Here is a 20,256-nt window from a genome sequence, read left to right as displayed (position 1 = left end):
AAAGCATAACCTCTACAGGTTTGTAAAATTCTCTTTCAGATTAAATCCTCCCTGGGGCACTTATTGCATCAAGATAGACTCCTAAAGATAATAAAGGAAGTGGTATCCGTCTGCAACAAGCGTAAATAAACACATCGTTTTAGAAGACTATAGAGAATTTAAAAAATGGAACCCACCTTATCGTGAGGCACCACCTGACCTACCGCCTTTTACGACAAGCATAGTCGGCTTTTACGGCAAGCATGGGTTGCTGAAGTCTATCCCGGATCTTCACGGGTTCGCCCTATGGATAACATGGTTCGTTTTAAGCGTGTTCGTCATGAACGTATTTTACTGTATTACAAACAAGCCAAAGAAGTCATCGAGCCTGACCACCCGATCCCGGTAGTCGCCTTTTACGACAAGCAGAATCACCTTTTACGACAAGCAGAGTCACCTTTTACGACAAGCAGAGTCACTTTTTACGGCAAGCATGGGTCGCTGAAGACCTATTCCACCCGGAAGCTTCACGGGTCAGTAACATCGGGTGAAACTTTAACCTAACAGTGATCTCATGTTTACGGCATTATAATGTCCCGGGGACACGGGTGACCCACTCGTCTAAGGCGCCGCGTTAACACGCTTGTCCCACTAAATATACAGATAAACAAGCTTTCATATGTTTCTCTAACTTACTTGGGGCACTGGTGGCCCAGTCGTCTAAGGCGCCGCGATTCGCTGTGCAGAGTTGCGTCCCTATGGCACGCTAGGTGGGTTCGAATTCCGGTTCGCCCCGATTATGTTTCTAGGTTTGTCAGCACTATACCCGTGCTCGTGGATGGCGGTCTGTAAATATACGAGTCTGGACCAGACAATATAGTGATTGATATCAGGAGCATCGATCAACGCAGTTGGGATCGATAACCGTGCATCAACCAAGTCAGCGGGCCTGACCACCCGATCCCGTTAGTCGCCTTTTACGACAAGCATAGTCACCTTTTACGACAAGCATGGGTTGCTGAAGACCTATTCTAACCCGGATCTTCACGGGTCTCAGTGAGTTTGGTGTTACGACGCTTTTTGCAATATTCCAGCAATACCGCGGCGGGGGACACCAGAAATGCGCTTTACACATTGTACTCGTGGGAGAATCGATCTCGGGCCATCAGTATGACAAGCGAGAGCTTTAAACACTAGGCTACCCCACCGCCACTCATTACTCAGGGGGCCACGGGTGACCCAGTCGTCTCAGGCTCCGTGATTCGCTGTGCAGAGTTGCGTCCCTTGGGCTCACCAGAAACCTATGATTGTTGGTTCGAATCCCGGTTCGCCCCGATTATGTTTCTAGGTTTGTCAGCACCATTCCCGTGCTCGTGGGTTTCACCGAAGTGGTAAACGTCTGAGACCTGCATCACTTCGGGCTTTCCTCCCACATTAAGCTGACACGCCGTGGTGTAACTTGAATACTGTTAAAAGTGGCGTTAAACCCAACTCACTCACTACCTCAGTGTTTGCTAATGCAACTGTATGGTGACAATCGTCTTACTTGTGCTCATTGATAAACAAGGCCTTATCGGATTCTCTAATACCTGGTGTCACATTATATAATTTTACGACATTTATTCTTGAGAATACATGTGTAATTCATTTCTCTTCCATTTTCTCTGGTTTGTTTGTTTTCTTTGTTTGTTGTTTAACGCCGCACTCACCAATATTCTAGCTATATGACGGTGGGCCATTTTCTCCAGACAAAAGCATGTGTAATTATGATGACGATTAATTCATTTTTCAGAAATATCCAAACCTTAAGCTGCATTAATAAAAATCACAAACAATCCTATCAATGAAGATGTCTTTATTTACACGTTGGGGACGTCATTGGCCTCTTGATCATATTGTGAGAAAGAGAAAACAATATGTATGGTGGACTTAATGTGTACATATAAATTATGTTGTGTTAGAATGGGATACAACTGATTTACCAGTAATCTGATTTGTATGTGACAGACTCAGATCAGATGATGTATGTTACATCTGATACTAGTACAGTTTGATTTTATTTGTATATGCGATGGTTACTTCAGCTCATCGATATCATTGTGCTCAAAATACTTATTTTAGAATATTATTTTCAAAGTTTTTTTGCTGAATCCTAGCTAACACATGTAAACTGCAAGTACGCAAACAGAAGGCTGGTGTTAGGTTGTTTTGTTGTTTTACGCTGCACTCAGCAATATTCCAGCTATATGATTGTAGTCTGGAAATAATCGAGTCTGCACCAGACAATCCAGTGATTGAAATCATGAGCATCGATCCATGCAATTGGGATCGATGACATTCATCACCTGATCCCCTTAGTCACCTCTTACGAGAAGCATAGTCACCTTTTACAGCAAGCATGGGTTGCTGAAGACCTATTCTACCCCGGATCTTCAGGGGTACAAACAGGAGGTACATGTGAACAAAACTGAAAAACGGATCAACTAAAGCAACATGGTACACTTGGTACAGATGTCATGTCAAATGTGTTCAATAGACACAAACTGTTAGAAAATAGCTAACATTTCAATCATAAGACATAACTGATTTTTTTCGTTTAAACCCACACGATTGTAATAAAAGTGAGAATAACAATATTGACCTTGTGAGTAGGCAAGTCGTCTCGTGATGCGTTCATAAAATCCTGCTTAATGCATTGTAGAGCCTGTGGCAGTAATGTGCCCAAAACAAAATAAAAAAATTAACACTAGTCTGTGCAATAAACAAACATATCAGATAAGTATAAGAGTATACGTTCACCACTAGACCGGCGTGTATAGAAAGTGTCAACAATAATTTTAACGGATTTAGAGTCCTGCTCCTGAAACGGTTAACGGACGGACACATACGCATTTATAAGGTAGGTCACACTGTATCTGGGTCGCCACCTCAACATTATGTGTCGGTATCACTAGACAAACAAATACAATTTTCATTCATACACAACAATGGGTATGTATGATATGTGTGTAAAGAGTGACAGTTCACAGATTGCTTCAGTTACTTTCTGTCGAATCGTGTTCACATTTAGTTTATTCTCTTGCACAGGTTTCCCATGTATGTTTCTCCTATAATCCTAAACAATTCTCGTCTTTGATCATTTGCCTTCTCGGACTGTGTCCCAATGTTGACATTGAAAAGCACAGGTGGGTTGTTGCAGAACTGGAGGAAGTCTTTCAGGAAATTAGGAATGTTCTCTAGGTATTCCTTCAAAGTGAGGTTGTCATCTAATGTTGTAAGCACGAGCACTATTTTATGTGACATGAACTTCCCCGCAATAGATCTGACATGTTTGAGGAGCAGTTCTTCGTTATATGTCATTGGAGATGCTTTCACGACAAGCAAGAAGGCATCAATGGAACTTGCCTTTGTCACCACCACATCGACTGTTCTCTTAATGTTCTGTTTGAACGAAAATCCAGGTGTGTCCAATATTTGAATTGCCCTGTTACCAATTCTTGCGCGTTTCTCCTGACATACCGCTCTGGGTTTCTGTAATCCAGCATCGAACAGTTTCTTACCTGCAATTGCATTCGCGAGAAGACTTTTCCCTGTCTTTGGATAGCCTATGAGCCCAACACTCACAGTTTCTGTGGGGATTTCAACTGAAACAAATATGCAGCAATTTACTTTTTTTTCTGTGTAATGTATCTAGCTTCATTCAGCAGAAGTAAATGTACTGCTATCAATTTCCATCAGGAACCATCAGGGAACTATAGTTTACGTTTTGAAAAAAGGTAAACTGATTCTGTATTAAATATTCTCATATCTATAATATTATTCATGGCAATTCACAACCTTGAAGTGAAAGAAGGCATCTGCAAGGGATTGAAAGAAATTAGGATAAAAATATTCTTGTGTTCACAGGCATGATTATAATCTAATCGTTACTAACCTTCGTCACGTTCGTAGATCCTCCATATTGGAGTCCTAAGTGCCTTCAACGTGTCCTGAATGTCCTTGAACTGGTGACGTGTGGCAGCTACAACGATGTACTTGAACTGTGACCAGTCCTGACCAGACTGACGGAAGGAGTCAATTGTCTCGATGGTCACTTCAGCTGGGGCATGACTGAAAGATGGCATGTTCTTTACTCTCATATCTTAACACTTCCATCACGCAAAGATTACATGTTAGTATACGTGTTATTGTTATACACAGTTGAAGATGTTGCAAAGAAATCAGCACTAGCCTCTACACCTGTTAATTGTGAAGAATACCTCCTTATGTTAGACTGCTTTAGCAGCCTCTGTGCTGGTAATTATCAATCAACATAGTTATATGCAAACCCTATCAGCTTAATATATCATGCCTGATACAGTATTACAATAGCTGTGATGGAGCATATGAAGTATGTTGTCTGCAAACCTACTTTCGTTTGGTCTTTTCCTCCACGCTGTCACAGATGAGCAGTGTTTTACCACTGCGTTCTAGTCGTAGGGCAGCTTCAAACATGAACACTGTTTTCCCATGAAGTGTTTTAGATACATCTAATGGTTGGCGTAGATCAACATTGTTAAGTAACTTTGAAAACTGTTCTTTCATCAAAACCCAAAACGATCCCTTTCCCCCTTCTTTAGGTGCCATAGGAATACTTGTTCTTGCAGCTGTAGCTGTTAAAGCATTCCTCAGCCCTTCAAATTTGGAATCGGTCATGTGTTTTTGATCAGGAAAGCAGGATACAATTACCGTAGACCTTCTTTTATGGACAGTGGAGTGAAATTTGATCTTTTTCCCATATATTTTCTCGTCAGTGGCCAAAAAGATGAAAGTGAACCTTTCTGCTGTGTATTTTCCAAAAATCACCCTCAATTCAGCATTATATTTGTCAATAGCATCAACTGTTTCAGATGAGAAAGATATAACAAAAGGTAGGCACTTTTGTGTGATGATCAATACGTCACACTGCAAAACATCAGGTGGTTTGTGACAAGGCAAGTTTAAGGTTGTTGCCAGCGACCGACCAAATAAAGCAATGCCCCCTCTATTGTATTCTAATAATTCAGCCACTCGTTTCACCACATGTGGATGTTCCTTCTTGAGGACGCTGACAAAGTTCACTGGAAGCATTGCTTGCTCTGTGTAAGTAAAGGTTTATATAGTTATGTGTATGTAGTTACATATGAACAGCGAGCAGGCAAACCAACAGTCATAAAGGGAACAAAACTAGCATTCGTAACAAAGACCAGTGCAACATTGCTTGACCAATGGTTGCACCGCACACAGCGAGTTACAGAGGCTTAGATCAGGGTGCCTTCAATGAAAAACATTCTTTTTAAATAAATGAGCTCCTGTAAATTCCTCGGAACATGTAATATACATATTATGTAATAGAAATCACTGTGTCTGAACTCTTAATGTCACGGTTCATCAACCAACTTGACATCATAGAAATTAGACAAAAGGTTCGAACAAAATCGGCTTCATTTGTAACTGCTTTCTTGTGTTTATAATTGAATAGATCCGTTTGTTCAGTTTGTTGTTCGTTAAACGCTGGACTTTGCAACATTCCTTCAATATGAGGATGAGATCATATTCGCGATTCTCTCAGCTAATGGTCAGTAGACTTAATGTGCAATGACATTGTTGAACTGTAGAGATATGTACAAGATTACGTCAACATATTATGTTGTTCTGAAATGCCACGCAGTGCTTTGAGAAACTTATAATTGGTAGCATAATATATTTTTACAGAATTACGGAATATCTGTGCTTGAATCTTGTAAGTATGATATTCATTCGCAAGACACAGAGTCTGTAAATACTTGTAAAGTGTTTGTTATTCTGTACCTTGTGTAAAATATGTCAGAGCATCATCGAAACTGTCACCAAGGTAGTAGGTAGTTGGAGGAAATGGATCACTGCATGGTAATTTCAGCTGGTGTATTTCACTGCCTGTATCTGATCCTGAAATTAACATGAACAGATTTAGGAAAAAGGTTCTGAGGTCTTTGAGGTAGTTTGGTAGTTGTTGTTTTCTGTATTGATTCTGGGAATGAGTTGGAACCAGTGGTCAGACTCTCTGACTTTCTAAATGTGTGTATGCATACGAGTACCCAATTGCATGGTACGTTTCAAATATCAACCAATTATTTGCAGACCATCGTGACATAACTAGAATATTGATTCACTTACTTTAACAAATAAGAAGTGTTCAAGATGTAACGTGTCTCTGATTGGAATAGAATCGGGAATGATGACTAGTCTTATACTTAATTAGTTTACAATAAGACGAATGTCATGAGTTCACTGTTGAGACACATCGATAATTTACAACAAAAGATAAAACACAACAGTTTATACAGATAAACAAGTTTATTAAAAAACTCACAATCATTACAAAAACACCTTCATCAAATATCTGCCCTTATGCTTGTGTTTCTAACACTCTTTTTAATTGCCTTTAAGGCATCGAGCATGTTCATTGCATGTTATGATATTGTTTTATTACTTTACACCATTCATCTAAAGCTAGGCGTCTCACAATGTCTACAGTATCATCATATCTATACGTTCCGGTCCACATTTATCAAAAAATAGAAGTCCTCGATAAGCAGGCACATGTACAACTAGGATCATCCCCTCATGAGGTTCTGTTTTGATGCTGACTGATTTTGAATAGTTTTGCATTTTATCAACATCGAAATGTTCAGTCACTGCAACCATTTCCTTCTCAATCTTCTCCTTCAGAAAGGCTTCCACATCTCCTGTCGGTCCGTTTGGAAGAGGAATGCCTCTTGTTTCTGAATATTTAGTTTGATATCGTTTTAGTTCTCGAACCTCTTCGGCTATCCCACAGTAATAAGTTCCACCCTCTTCCAGTTTGGCAAATGCACTGATGTTTTCACCTAACTTCAGTTGGTCCCAGATTATGTCTGTTGCATTTCTGTGACTCAAATCAGGCCCGACAGGAGGAAACCTCTTCAGCTGCACATGCCTACTTTCATGCAGATCGACAAGATCATTATCCCTCTGTTGTTGAAGTTGTTGCTTGTTCCTTTCTTGCTGACATCTTGATGACAGAGTCCTCATGAATGTTCTAAGACTCGGCAGATCAAGCTCTAGAAGACAATCGTCCAGAGGTAGTTTGGTCTTCATGTCCATAGTGGATAATGTTCTGCTTGATGCAACGTCAAACTTTATCACATAACCCCTGCCTTTCAAATGTTTCCGTTTGAAGTTATTTACAAATAGTTCGCCTGGCGGTAAAAGTTGATTCAGTTTTGTATTTACCATCTCATCAAACCCTCCAATGTATGTTCCTGGATCCTTCGTGTCCTTACCTAGGAAATGTACAATAATACTTCCACCACCAGAAACGTTTTGTAGAGCACACACATTTCGTATGAAGCCATTCATAATTGCTCTCCGTTCATCATCGAGGTTAGGATTTTCTTTTTTCTGTTTCTTTGATTTACTGTTGACGGCTGCTATGTCCATGTGCATACTCAACACTTTTCCCGTCGCATCTTTTCTCACTTCTGAGGTGCACCTCGAACATACAGCGCAAGAAATATTTATCAGCATCACATTTGATCCTCTGAGCTCTTTTCCCTCCACTGTATATCGAAGACCCTTGTCAACTGCAGTACTATCTAATCTCTTGAGAGTTTCTTTAGTAGTTCTAATGACATCATGGACTGCTGGGATAGCGTATTTTCCTTCAAACTTGAGAACCACGGAAGAAGATCCATGACTATACAAGTTTTCGATGTGTAACTTAAGACGATCTTTGTACTTTTCATGTATCTGGATATGAAGACATGTCACGTCAGGAGAGATCTGACTTTTGTCCAAAAAGCCTTGACAGTTGTGACATGGATCTGCAAACAAGCCATCGAGTTTGTTTATGTACAAGATATGTTTGTGGCTATATACCTTGTATGTAAAACAGTTCCAGAAATTCGTGCTTGTCAAAACTCCTTTATCCACACAAGATCGTTCGCCGTCGAACGGCTCTTCTTTACACCAAGGAATTTTCACAAGCACGAAATCACTTGTTTATATATATGTATATATATAGAGAGAGAGGGAGGAAGGGGGGGGGGGGGGGGGGGGGGGGGTATATAAGGAAATAATGAAGTCCAAGTTAATCCATCATCATCTTTATATCAATTTATATCAGTTCTAGACATAGTACCTTCACTGTCTCATGACAGCTCTTCGGTGTAACTGACAATGACATATGAGTGACGTTAAACTTATGACGTCATAAATTACAACTGTGAAATATCAAAATGTACTGAATTTGTAAAGTAGCAGTGTAACATTTACGAATGAAATGATAAATGTGTTAATGCATTCTAGAATTCACTTTGGGTTTCATCAATCGGATATATAAACTCTTCACATCAAAGGTGACTAGATGACTCATTTTTAGGTAAGGCATCGGACATCTCATGTAAAATATATATTACTCGCTGAAACGATTTAGATATAAGGTTCGAGAATGTCTTGTTTTGTGGTAATGGAATCGATAGATCAACTATGAAACAGGCTTACATGTACCCTAAAACCAATGCAAATGATGTTAAGTTAGACTGGCAGCACAATCCCCTCAGGACCCATGAAGATTCCGGGGTAGAATAGATCTTCAGCAACCCATACTTGCCGTAAAAGGCGCCTATGCTTGTCGTAAAAGGCGACTAACGGGATCGAGTGGTCAGGCTCGCTGACTTGGTTGATAAATGTCATCGATCCCAATTGCGTGGATCGATGTTAATGATGTTAATCACTGGATTTAACACCCCACTCAACCACACCACCCCGACCCCACCTCCACCATACCCAACCTACTAACCCCATCTCCAAATTGCCGTATCAGCGTCATCTGTCACAGTGCTTACTTGTTGATGTCCGAGGGAATCGATTGACAGTGAGTTAAATGTAAACATCCCGAGCACGCTCTTGTAGTCGCCCGGGATAACTGTACACGTGAGTAAAGATCATTCCTCACCGTACCTTATATATAACATGTACAAATTTATTCCACCAACCTTTGATATGCTCTCTTGGACCAGACATCTTGGGCTGTTTAAAAAATAACAGAAATTATTTTTTCTCATCCGTTAAACGTTTTCTTCTAAGTACAATTATTATAACAATATCAATATTACCGGTACAACCATACAATAACATGTTTATTGTGACTATTGACCGATTATGACAAGTTGCTGCATCTTCAACACGAAGACTATCCAGTGGGGATAAATTATATCATATTTTTTATAAAACAATTATGTGTAACAGTTTAACTTACTCGTTTGTTTGTTGTGTGTGGCACCTCTTCCTCACGTTTTCTCCGTGGCATCCTCAATACGTGTTACCAACGCTCTACGTGGATAATGTACTGTGGCTGGGAATTTGAGTGAGTGGCAAACTGACAAGAGGTAATAACGCTAAGTTAAACTGCAAGGACCAATGAGGAAGCGAATTAATCATTCAGCCGGGGGGGTGTTAAACGAGCTCAAATACCCCCACGTGAGAAGTCAAACAGGTGTGGGACGTACAAGTATCTTTATCTTACACTTGCCGTAGTACGTTGATGTGAATCTGAGGTTGGTGCTTTGCTTTATTACCCACGTGGTGAAGATGCAGATGGTAAGATACTAAATCCGTACGTCACACGAGTTTCGCTCGGTCAGATACCATTGACAGTCCACTCGTTTCGTAAAAATGGTATCTAACGAGAATGAGTGTAGTATTCTCTAGATATTAGAGTGGCGCAATACGACTTCTGGGACGTGTGGTCGACTCACAATTGATTTACAGCAAATGAGGGCTGGTAAACAGATGACGTAAGATGTGAGATTATACCATAGCTAATCTGGGCTGGTACACAGTCCACTTAAGTTATGATCATGCCACATCGAATGTGGGCTGATACACAGCTGACACAATTATGATTATACCACAGTCAATGTGGGCTGGTGCACAGTTGACACTAGTTATAATTATACCACAGTCAATGTGGGCTGGTGCACAGTTGACACAAGTTATGATTATACATAAGTCAATGTGGGCTGGTGCACAGTTGACACAAGTTATGATTATACATCAGTCAATGTGGGATAGCATACAGTTGACACTAGTTATGATTATACATCAGTCAATGTGGGCTGGTGCACAGTTGACACAAGTTATGATTATACATCAGTCAATGTGGGATAGCATACAGTTGACACTAGTTATGATTATATCACAGTCAATGTGGGATAGCATACAGTTGACACTAGTTATGATTAAACCACAGTCAATGTGGGCTGGTACACAGTTGACACTAGTTATGATTATACCACAGTCAATGTGGGCTGGTACACAGTTGACACTAGTTATGATTATACCACAGTCAATGTGGGCTGATACACAGTTGACACTAGTTATGATTAAACCACAGTCAATGTGGGCTGGTACACAGTTGACACTAGTTATGATTATACCACAGTCAATGTGGGCTGGTACACAGTTGACACTAGTTATGATTATACCACAGTCAATGTGGGCTGGTACACAGTTGACACTAGTTATGATTAAACCACAGTCAATGTGGGCTGGTACACAGTTGACACTAGTTATGATTAAACCACTGTCAATGTGGGCTGGTACACAGTTGACACAAGTTATGATTATACCACAGTCAATGTGGGCTGGTACACAGTTGACACTAGTTATATTTATACCACAGTCAATGTGGGATAGCATACAGTTGACACGAGTTATGATTATATCACAGTCAATGTGGGATAGCATACAATTGACACAAGTTATGATTATACCACAGTCAATGTGGGATAGCATACAGTTGACACTAGTTATATTTATACCACAGTCAATGTGGGCTGGTGCACAGTTGACACAAGCTATGATTATATCAATGTGGGATATCTGTTCCTGGAGTGTCTGTGGAACAAATGGTTGACGTGGAAGGCGCAGATCCATCTCATCCCCCATGTGCTCGATTGGTGAGAGATCAGGGGAGCGAACCGGCCATTCACGTTGTTTTGTTGAAGAGAATCTTGAACAAGTCGAGCAGTATGAGGCCGGGCGTTGTCATGTTGAAAGGTAATGCCTTTGCCATGATGACGCAAAAACGGTACAACAACAGGGCCGATGATCTCGTCGCGGTAGCGCTGTCCATTGAGATTTCTCTCTACCACTATCAAATGGGCCCCCTGTCTTGCTGTAAGTCCACCCCATACCATAATGCTGTCGCCCCCGAACTGATCATCTTCCATGACACAATGATTGACGTAACGTTCACCTCGACGTCTGTACACTCAAATCCTTCCATCGCTGTGGCTGAGGTGAAAACAAGACTCGTCAGTGAATAGAACTTGTCCGGACGGTTTGTGAAGATATTCGTCGAAGGCCAGAGATGCTTCCTGCAGTCACTGCCGCTGGCTGGAATCAATTTCGTAGGTGTGTTGTTCCAATCCAGTTGTCTTGTCGATTATTGGTTACGCGTGGCCTGCCAATTCGAGGATGGTCTCTGACCGCATTCGTCTGTTGCCAACGTTGCCATAAACACCAAATGGTGTTTCTGTGGTCGTTAAATTGTCTTGCAACATCACGTTGACTCGATCCTGCTTCAAGCATACGAATGGCTCGCAGAAGCTCATTTCACTGCAAACACGAAAACGTCGTTTTTTTCCGTATATGGTCATTGGACGGAAAGACGACCAAAAATTCATTAAAATTGATTAATTGGCGAGCGTCTAGAAAGTGTCCGGAAAAGGGTCGAGTTTTTCCAGCGTAAAATGGACAGAAAAACGATGCTTATTTGCTCCGCATTGTACAACTGTTAACGGCCAATCAGATTGCACTGGTCACCCGACGCACGGTGATTCCTAAGGCTTCCCTTCGGTAAGCATAAGGTTTCGTATATCTGGCATGCCTTGCTCTAGTATCTGTCGCGCGCAGTGCAGCGAGATTTGCTGATAAGCCAGTTTTAGGATATGTAACATGTTAATGGAATTCAGACACGCGCCAAGAAGTCAACCCAAACAATGTTACCAAGGTTATTGTGGTAACATATCCCTCCGCACAGTTACCTCTATCGGATTATGGGTTGTGTTTCATTTAGTTATAACAATAACTAATTTTTTAATGTGAAGTTTACAAGATATACGGCTTTACGATTGGACGAGAGGTCGGTCAAATGACGTTCTTCACGTGACTGTATTCTTGAAATGGCGTAAACATTGACTACTTCCACATTTTTGGGGAAAACCCTTGGAATTCCCTGGTACGAATTCATACAGAAGCGTTGTTTCTCGTCATTTAGACCCTTTAATTTTGAATTTAGCATCTTAGCTTACTCTGGCATAAGTCAGAGAGTGTGGATGCATGCCCGTTCAGGAATACCCTCGCTACAACCCGTCCCAGAGCATAACAAAAACCAAAATAAACCCAAAAAAATCCAAACTATCGTAGTGACAATCTACAGCAATCTATGAATTTACCTTAATATCTATTTAACACATCTTTACAATCACCTTTCTATGATCAGCCAATTGATCAGTGATGCCAAAGGCTTGAAATAGCCACAGGTTAATTAACAAATTCTGAAATATCTCCGGTCACGTTTATCGTGTCGGCCATTTTGACGTATTGTACTTGATGCAAATGTATTACGATGCTCTGTCATTGTAATTGACTTACTGAGGTAATTCTGTAAAAGATCTTCTCATCTAATGAGGATATTGTTTGGAATATATTTCTTGTAAACATTCTGAAACATATGTTCCTCGCTTTTGGGGGAACTATTTTATTCAGGGGTGGCCTATCAAAGGGGCACTGATCTAACGCAATCCCCGGGACTGGTTGTTGCCTTTGTTATTGTTTTGTCCCCAGTGAGTACCCGGATGATACGCAACGCAACTGAGCGTGACCAGAGACTGGGCTACCGTCTACAAGGACAGCTAAATAAACTTGGAGGCAATATTTGTTTTACGCATTTTTGCATAAACACTGATTGGTTAACTGTGATCTATAAGGATTTCGACAAAGGGCTCATGTTAATTAATTTCTTCAGCCTTAACAAACAGACAAAAAGAACGGCGGAGCTCATCGGATGTCGTCATTTAGAAATACCCCAGATGGTTATAGTTTAATTCTAATAAAAAGTATCCATGCAGTGAAAGCATTTTCGGATTTAGGCTTGCGTCGATAATACGATTACTACTCCCTTGCTGTCATCCACGTTTTCTCGTATAACCCTACACTTGTGTATTTGTCGTCATTTACTTGATGCTCAGTTAATGAATTTATTACAGGTACAATTAGTGGTAGCACCACTTAGATTACTTGACAAAGGTTCCCATTTGGCATTTATTGTGTCTGGGGTAATTATTCAATCTAAATCCAGGTTTGAAGTGAGGTGAAATGTGTGTTATGTAATATGCACGTGGCAGCCCAGCAAGAGATGAATGATCAGTTGATTTAAATCAACGGATCGTTCCTAGTCATCCAAGGATTAACAGAAAATACGTTGATTGATTAATCACTGTTATCTTGCACAGTGGATATGTCAAGAGTGAGTGTTTACATGTCTAGGTTTACTAAAACAAAGGGAATACACTCATATCATGGCGTGAAGTGCCGATGTAAAAACAACATACTTTGGTCAAAGGGTTAACTGATAATACGTTGATTGATTGATCATTGTTATCTATCACTCAATGGATTTTTTTAGGAACCGTGGACGTTATGAAAATAGTTGTCACGTGGGCTTTCTCAGCTGACCATTGAGACTTGACACCTATGTGAAACACCTGAAACAATCTAAGTGATCAGTTGAGAAACGAACACGGGTTATTATATCCCAAAACGATATATATATTTTAAAATATTTGATTGTTACAGAGACACGTGACATCGAATAAGTTTCTTTGTACAGCTGCAGACGAGTTGGTTATTGTTCCTTTGTGTGGATATTTACGGATACATTCCTCGAACAAGGAAGCTGCCTAAAATTTATACACATAAATTTGGTAGGTTGTAATTATGATATTTGCATTTTGTTTTCCTTCATTTGAACCGATTCGTTCTTGTTTCTCTACGTCTTGGTTGGGAAATTCTTCAATGCGCGATAGACGTTGTTTTCACAGGTCCTTTTCCTTTGTAAGCGTGTATATATTACCGTCAATTTGTAAAATGTGATTCTCTCTGGCAATTTATAAAATGTGTAAATATTTCAGTCATTTTGACTAAAAAATCTGTCCAGATTCATTAAGACGATCAAAAGGGCCTACAAACATCACAACAGGTTATTATGTAGGATTAGAAGCCAAACAACATAGAAATGTACTTTTCAACGTAACATTTTCAGTCTCTTGGTGATGACATTAAACATCAAAATGTTTGGAATTCGTTTTCATAATAATACAGATGGAAATGTTTTTCAGTCACTTTGTAAAATAACTGAATATTTAGACGTTTAATAAATTTGTTACACATTTGACAGTAAAAAAAATATACACACTTTAAAAAAAACAATGCTCAGGTGAAATATTTACTTTGTGATGCAAGTGAAAATAGTGTAAACGAAAATCGCAAAATTACCAAGCAAGTGACTTATCAAAACTTCATCACCATTACCGATACTACCCAACAAAGATACCTACATTTCCTTATTATCTCGAAAACTGTATTTCAATTTGTTGATCAATGTGACCATACGCCCTTATTACTACCCATAAAAGTGACTAATGCGCTTACGAATGGCGCAGCAGAGGTCGCGAACTAGTCTAGATTTCTGCTATACATCCGGGTACTCACTGGGGAAAAAACAATAACAAAGGCAACAACCAGTCCCGGGGAATTGCGTTTGATCAGTGCCCCTTTAAAGCTAGTAGCAAGTTAAGGCACCATGCCTGTATATGATCTGTTATTACATGTGTTTAATTTACGGTTTTGGGCGTTAATAAAATACACTGACGCAAGTATATTCTATTCAAATCAATTGGATAATTGAATATGCTTTCTTTTACATATTACATAACATCACTGCACAAAATTTGAACAGTTGCAGTAACACATTACGGTAATCGCATTAAACACCATTTTCAACTGTTACAGTATTTTAGTTATATCACGGTGTATCAGGCTGATGTGGGATAAAAATCCGAAGTGGTTCAGGCGATCTAGCGGGTTGTCGGGAAAAGGTGACCGTATCCTGCCACACAAGTGGCACCCGTCACAAACACATACAAGGACAAGTCAATTGATCACCTGAACAAAGCACGGAAACACACACTGAAGCCCGTCCTCACTTTTACCGAGCATGTAAATTATATTGTCCGTCAAAAACATGGACGAGTATAAACAATATGTTCATTCACGTAATACATGTCAATAACATATATTTGACAAAATGTATTGACTTAGAGCATTATTGTTAATCACAACTTATAGACTCGACATGCAGTTGAACTCATCACCCATCCCATTATTGATAATCCTTCTCGAAGATCTATGAAATCAGAAGCTGCAACACTTTATCTTTTATTTGGCATGTCAGACTTCTATTTCATAACTAAGTTTTATTTGCATTGATCACTATGGAAGGGACTTTGTCGCTTTGTCGCAATGTCGCATTGACGCCCTTACAAAAACAAGCGAAACTATCAAAATTAACAAAAGCGTGACAAATGGCCATTTGTCGCATTGTCGCGTGGTCGCATTGTCGCTCTTTGAATAATCCTTTTCTTTATTTTATAAAAGGGCGACGATGCCGTAACGCAACATTTTCAAGGTCAAAATATGTCTCGTCGCATTGTCGCCCAAACACAAATGTGTATAAAAGGCGTAAAGTTCAGTTAATACAGTTAGGAAGCGGTAACCAAGTTACATCTGTCGTAAAAGTTCAACCTGATACATGTACGTCTTGAAATGAAAACGAGTCCATAGCGTTTTATTGAGAGATCTTCTTTAAAAGTGCTTAGCGTTCAACTCCCAGTACCAAACACGTAGTACCTCATCAACAATCCACATACCTCTTGTGCAGTGGTCTTCTGGATGATCTTACTCTTGTCCGTGTTAGACCACTGACGAGTGCACGCCTGACTAGTCTGTCTTACAGACCATGATACAAATATATATCAAATAAAGCCCATGCAAGTCTATAATGTTTGGCAAGTCTAGGATCACTGCAGTATCTGAAAATGAAGAGAGTCACTGGGCTCCTTTTTATTATATTTTTATTAAGATAACTGAACAACTGTTTTTTTTATGTACGATATGTTCATTTCAGAGACTAGATTTTAGTCTAACGCCTGACCTGTGACCTCGTTCCAACCCCCATGAGGTGTTTGCCGAAGGGAGAGGGGTAGGAAATGTGTGCTCCAGCCCAGTGCAGAGATCGTGACGCACTGTATACTGCATGTTGTATACAGTATAGTGCAGTTGATATACTGTATACTGCATGTGATACTTATTTGCGGAAATGTTACAACTTTCAAGATTCAAGATTCAATTTGCATTTATTTCTTTTACAGCAGACCGCCGTCATATATCACTGGAATACTGCTGAGAGCAGAGTAAAATCAATTTGTTTTCATAACGGGGCGCTGCAGTCATTTAAGATAGAACCGTAAAATATGAAGTACCAATTCACTCACTCGAGTCTCTTTCGAATATTCAGCAGAAAATATATTATTAACCAGGTCTTTGGGAAGAGATATAAGATTTTTATAAGCAGTCGCATAGGGATGATAAAGGACCTCTCGCTGATTAGGTTCTTGTTTACTTAAGAGCAGAGTTGGCCATGTTAGATGATATAATCAAAATCCAGGAGCTCCGGAGGGGGGCAAACTGGTCTTGATAGTGTATGGTATGAGCTGTGACGTTGACCAAAGAGAATAATGAGACCAACTCAAGTCTATAATGATTTGGAAAGTCTAGATTTCCACAGCTCTAGCCTGAAATTAAGAATTGTTCTTTGCTCCATTCTAATTGTATTATTTTCATTTTGTAGACAAGGATGGACCAACCAGGAAAGAAATTGATGGAATATTAATATCACATGTTACCACTTATCCAGTTAAATTCATCACACAATAATATATTAGTATTTGATATTACGAAGGGCATGATCATGTACATGTTCACTGTAGTAATGTACATACTAATCAACTTGATTATAATTTGTATTACAGTGTAGCGCGGCATCAACGATTACTAAATGACATCCTCACTTGTCATCGATGTTTGGACATCCAAAAATTGACGACAATTCGAAATTCTTATAAATAGCTTCAAGAGGGACAGCGCTGGTGTCAGTAAAACTTTCGTAGTTAAAAATATGTATCTACAAAATATAATCTGAAGCAGCCAAGAACAATATTTTTTTTATTAAAACATACTTTCATGGATAGAATTGAGGCAATCTCGGCTTGCCAAATCGTTCTAGACTTGAGCTGGATTCATTTTTAATTTATTCTCTATGGTCTGGGAGACGTACAAGGGCGTCAGTATCGCATGGAGAACTGGGGCAGCCTGGGTCAGTGTAATCGGATATGTTGCGAGAATTGCGAGTTATTGTATACTCTGTATTCTTTCGTAATGGTAGAATATATATGTTCTATGTTGCTTTTTGAATTATCCACAAATAATGAGAACTACAACGTAAACCTCTCTCTGGAGATATACAATAATACTACTGAAGGGCATATCTGAAAAATGGGACTTATTGACTAATCTTTCTTTCTTAAATACTACCCGTTACAGGCATTCTGATCATTATATTACACTTTGTACAGTGTAATACTACGCAAATATATATCCAGATGTATGCATCAGTAGCATCTCGTGATCTTTATTCGTGCTTTAAGCTCTTTTTTTACCGGAGATTATGGGGTGTTACATCACACCAGAAAGCTAGGTCCAAATTCAAGTCATAATTTCATGGTCGGTCTTGTATGTTGGAAACCAATATCGCAATAGGGCTGAATATTGCTAAACGTGGTATTAACCCGATTACTCACATAAATATTCCATTTTCTTCATGCATGTTCTACAGTCATCTACGAACACTATCTTTAAGGAGGTATATATATATCATCCAAATGTCCATACATATATGTCCATATATATAAAGCAAGTCGTCCAACACTCTTCCTTAAAAGATAAACGCTAAGCATTTCCTCTGTATGTATTTATATAATTATGTAAATATCGTTTTAATGTCAATGCTGATGTAGTGAACGTTACACAGACCTGATGCTAGAATAACATCTAATTTCTAAAATGAACATATTTTAGAGAACAAAAATAGTTGTTAAACAATAGTTATAAAATATAATAACAAGGAGCCAAGAGACTTTCTTCATTTTGCCAAATATTGGGCTGTGTTTGACATATTTGTTTCGGGGTCAGTATGACAGACAAACCTGATGCCTTTAAGTATAAAGATAAGTAATTTTACCTGTTCTATATATTCAAATATGTTTGTGATTCACCCAACCTTGAAAAATATTGAAAGATGAGTGGTAACATTTATGTCATTATTTCAAATTAGAATGATAGCACATCAGGCAAGCATGGCACTTTAATATACGTATCAGCATTCTGTAAATATGCTCAACATAAACCTGGTGTGTGTGTGTGTGTGTGTGTGTGTGTGTGTGTGTGTGTGTGTGTGTGTGTGTGTGTGTGTGTGTGTGTGTGTAAGTGTCTGTGTCTGTGTCTGTGTGTCTGTGTCTGTGTCCGATATAACGTCTATCTGATACCCAAGGATGTTGCCATTTGGAAGTGATGGCTTGGACCACTGTACAGTGATGGAATATGGCGTTGTACTTAATACATCCAAACTCGCCACGGGGCCGGACGCTAGGGAAACGAACATTGTTGTTTAGACTGGACTACATTCATGTTATGCAAACATATAACACTCGGACCCAATGTGGAATGTCTCGGTCTAATCATGTAGAATAGTGAGTTGTTTTATGACGCAATGACAACGGTACTCAGATCTGGATCTTCTGTCGAAACAGACTCCACTTGTTGAGTGTAAATAGCAGTGGAAATTATATCAATGTTTTATGACGCAATGTCAATGACAACGGTACTCAGATAGCCGGCATATACTCCCAGTCCTTTCGCACATCCACGTTCTGTGCTACAACGGGTGCATAAAAAGTGCAGATTCAATCTGGTGATGTTTCATGCGCATTGTGAGAGGGCTAATCTCTACCGGAAGCTGTTAAAGTAGTTAAACGATCAGGTGGCCCCTGACTGTCAATAATCTTGACAATATGATAATGAAAAGGGATTAGAAAGCAGGACGTACATGAACATTAGATAACAAATGATGATACAGTCACGTATAAAATATATAATGCGAATGTAGTCAAACACATTTGCAAATACATATACATATATTTTATTATATTTTATTTGTTCGGAGATTTTTGTAGGTCTGTTATAATTGAACACACAGGAGTTAAGCAGGTTGTGTAGACGCCTCTATGTTGGAATGTCAGCATGTCATTTTGGGCTTCCCTCATAAATTACTCGGACATCAAACTCACTAACTCAATGCGCTAATTGAGAAAACTACACATTAGTTGATCTTTCACTTTAAAAACTATTATCAGCACGGTGTTATCAAATATTTACACTTGACACATCCATGGAACAGTTTAACATACCTCAAGTAAGTGTGGTATAATTGTTTTCAGAAACGGTTCCATTGTATTTGTTGAATGCGCGGACCTGTAATCAAATTAAGTTTGTCACTTAGTTTGTGGTGAAGGTAATTTAAGGAATACGTACAATACGTTTCACTCTAAGCATGCCTCACACGATTTGTATACCAAGGCTTATACTGAAGCTGATATTTGCTATATTCCCAGCAAAAGAATCATCTGCTACAACCTGAAATTGAAGAGGAAAATGTTGTGTTCAGCTGACACGAAATGCATAAATATCAAGTACCCATCCTACATGTGGGTATTTACCTTTTATTTTAACAACCTTTTCCTGATAGATTTGGACTTTGTTTACCAGACAAGTATATTGAATCGTCTGAGATATTTAGTGCTAAGTTACTTTGGGTTTTAAAGGCATTTAAGGGGAACGGGATGATTCACATACGAGAACATAAAATAATTAACCTTCTTTGTACACACAGTTTACCCTAACTCACCGAGAACATGTAGTCTTCCTATGTTGTGACGGGTACAACCCATGAGTAGTTACAGTTCGACTGAGGTTCAGCTGGAATGTTTAATCCTTGGG

At 39.3% G+C, this 20,256-nt stretch overlaps 1 protein-coding gene and 1 long non-coding RNA gene across 2 annotated transcripts; both read right to left on the bottom strand.

The window, feature by feature from the left end:
• Positions 1-3,045: 3,045 nt before the first annotated feature.
• On the bottom strand, positions 3,046-5,026 carry LOC124121776 (immune-associated nucleotide-binding protein 11-like). The gene is made up of 3 exons (XM_046484841.2): positions 4,391-5,026; positions 3,914-4,089; positions 3,046-3,623 (listed from the first exon to the last, which is right to left on the bottom strand). Exons 1-3 carry the CDS (start codon positions 4,672-4,674, stop codon positions 3,046-3,048), a joined length of 1,038 nt encoding a protein of 345 aa, XP_046340797.1. The 5' UTR covers positions 4,675-5,026.
• Positions 5,027-5,708: 682 nt separating this feature from the next.
• LOC125378811 lies at positions 5,709-9,484 on the bottom strand. Its single transcript, XR_007220516.1, has 3 exons — positions 9,278-9,484; positions 9,015-9,048; positions 5,709-5,925 (listed from the first exon to the last, which is right to left on the bottom strand). It is a non-coding gene; the product is annotated as an uncharacterized LOC125378811 (long non-coding RNA).
• Positions 9,485-20,256: the final 10,772 nt, after the last annotated feature.

This window comes from Haliotis rufescens, unplaced genomic scaffold (genome assembly GCF_023055435.1).
Source record: "Haliotis rufescens isolate VD_foot unplaced genomic scaffold, xgHalRufe1.0.p SCAF_13, whole genome shotgun sequence".
In the NCBI taxonomy this organism is placed as follows: domain Eukaryota; kingdom Metazoa; phylum Mollusca; class Gastropoda; order Lepetellida; family Haliotidae; genus Haliotis; species Haliotis rufescens.
This window is presented reverse-complemented; position numbering and strand designations above follow the sequence as displayed.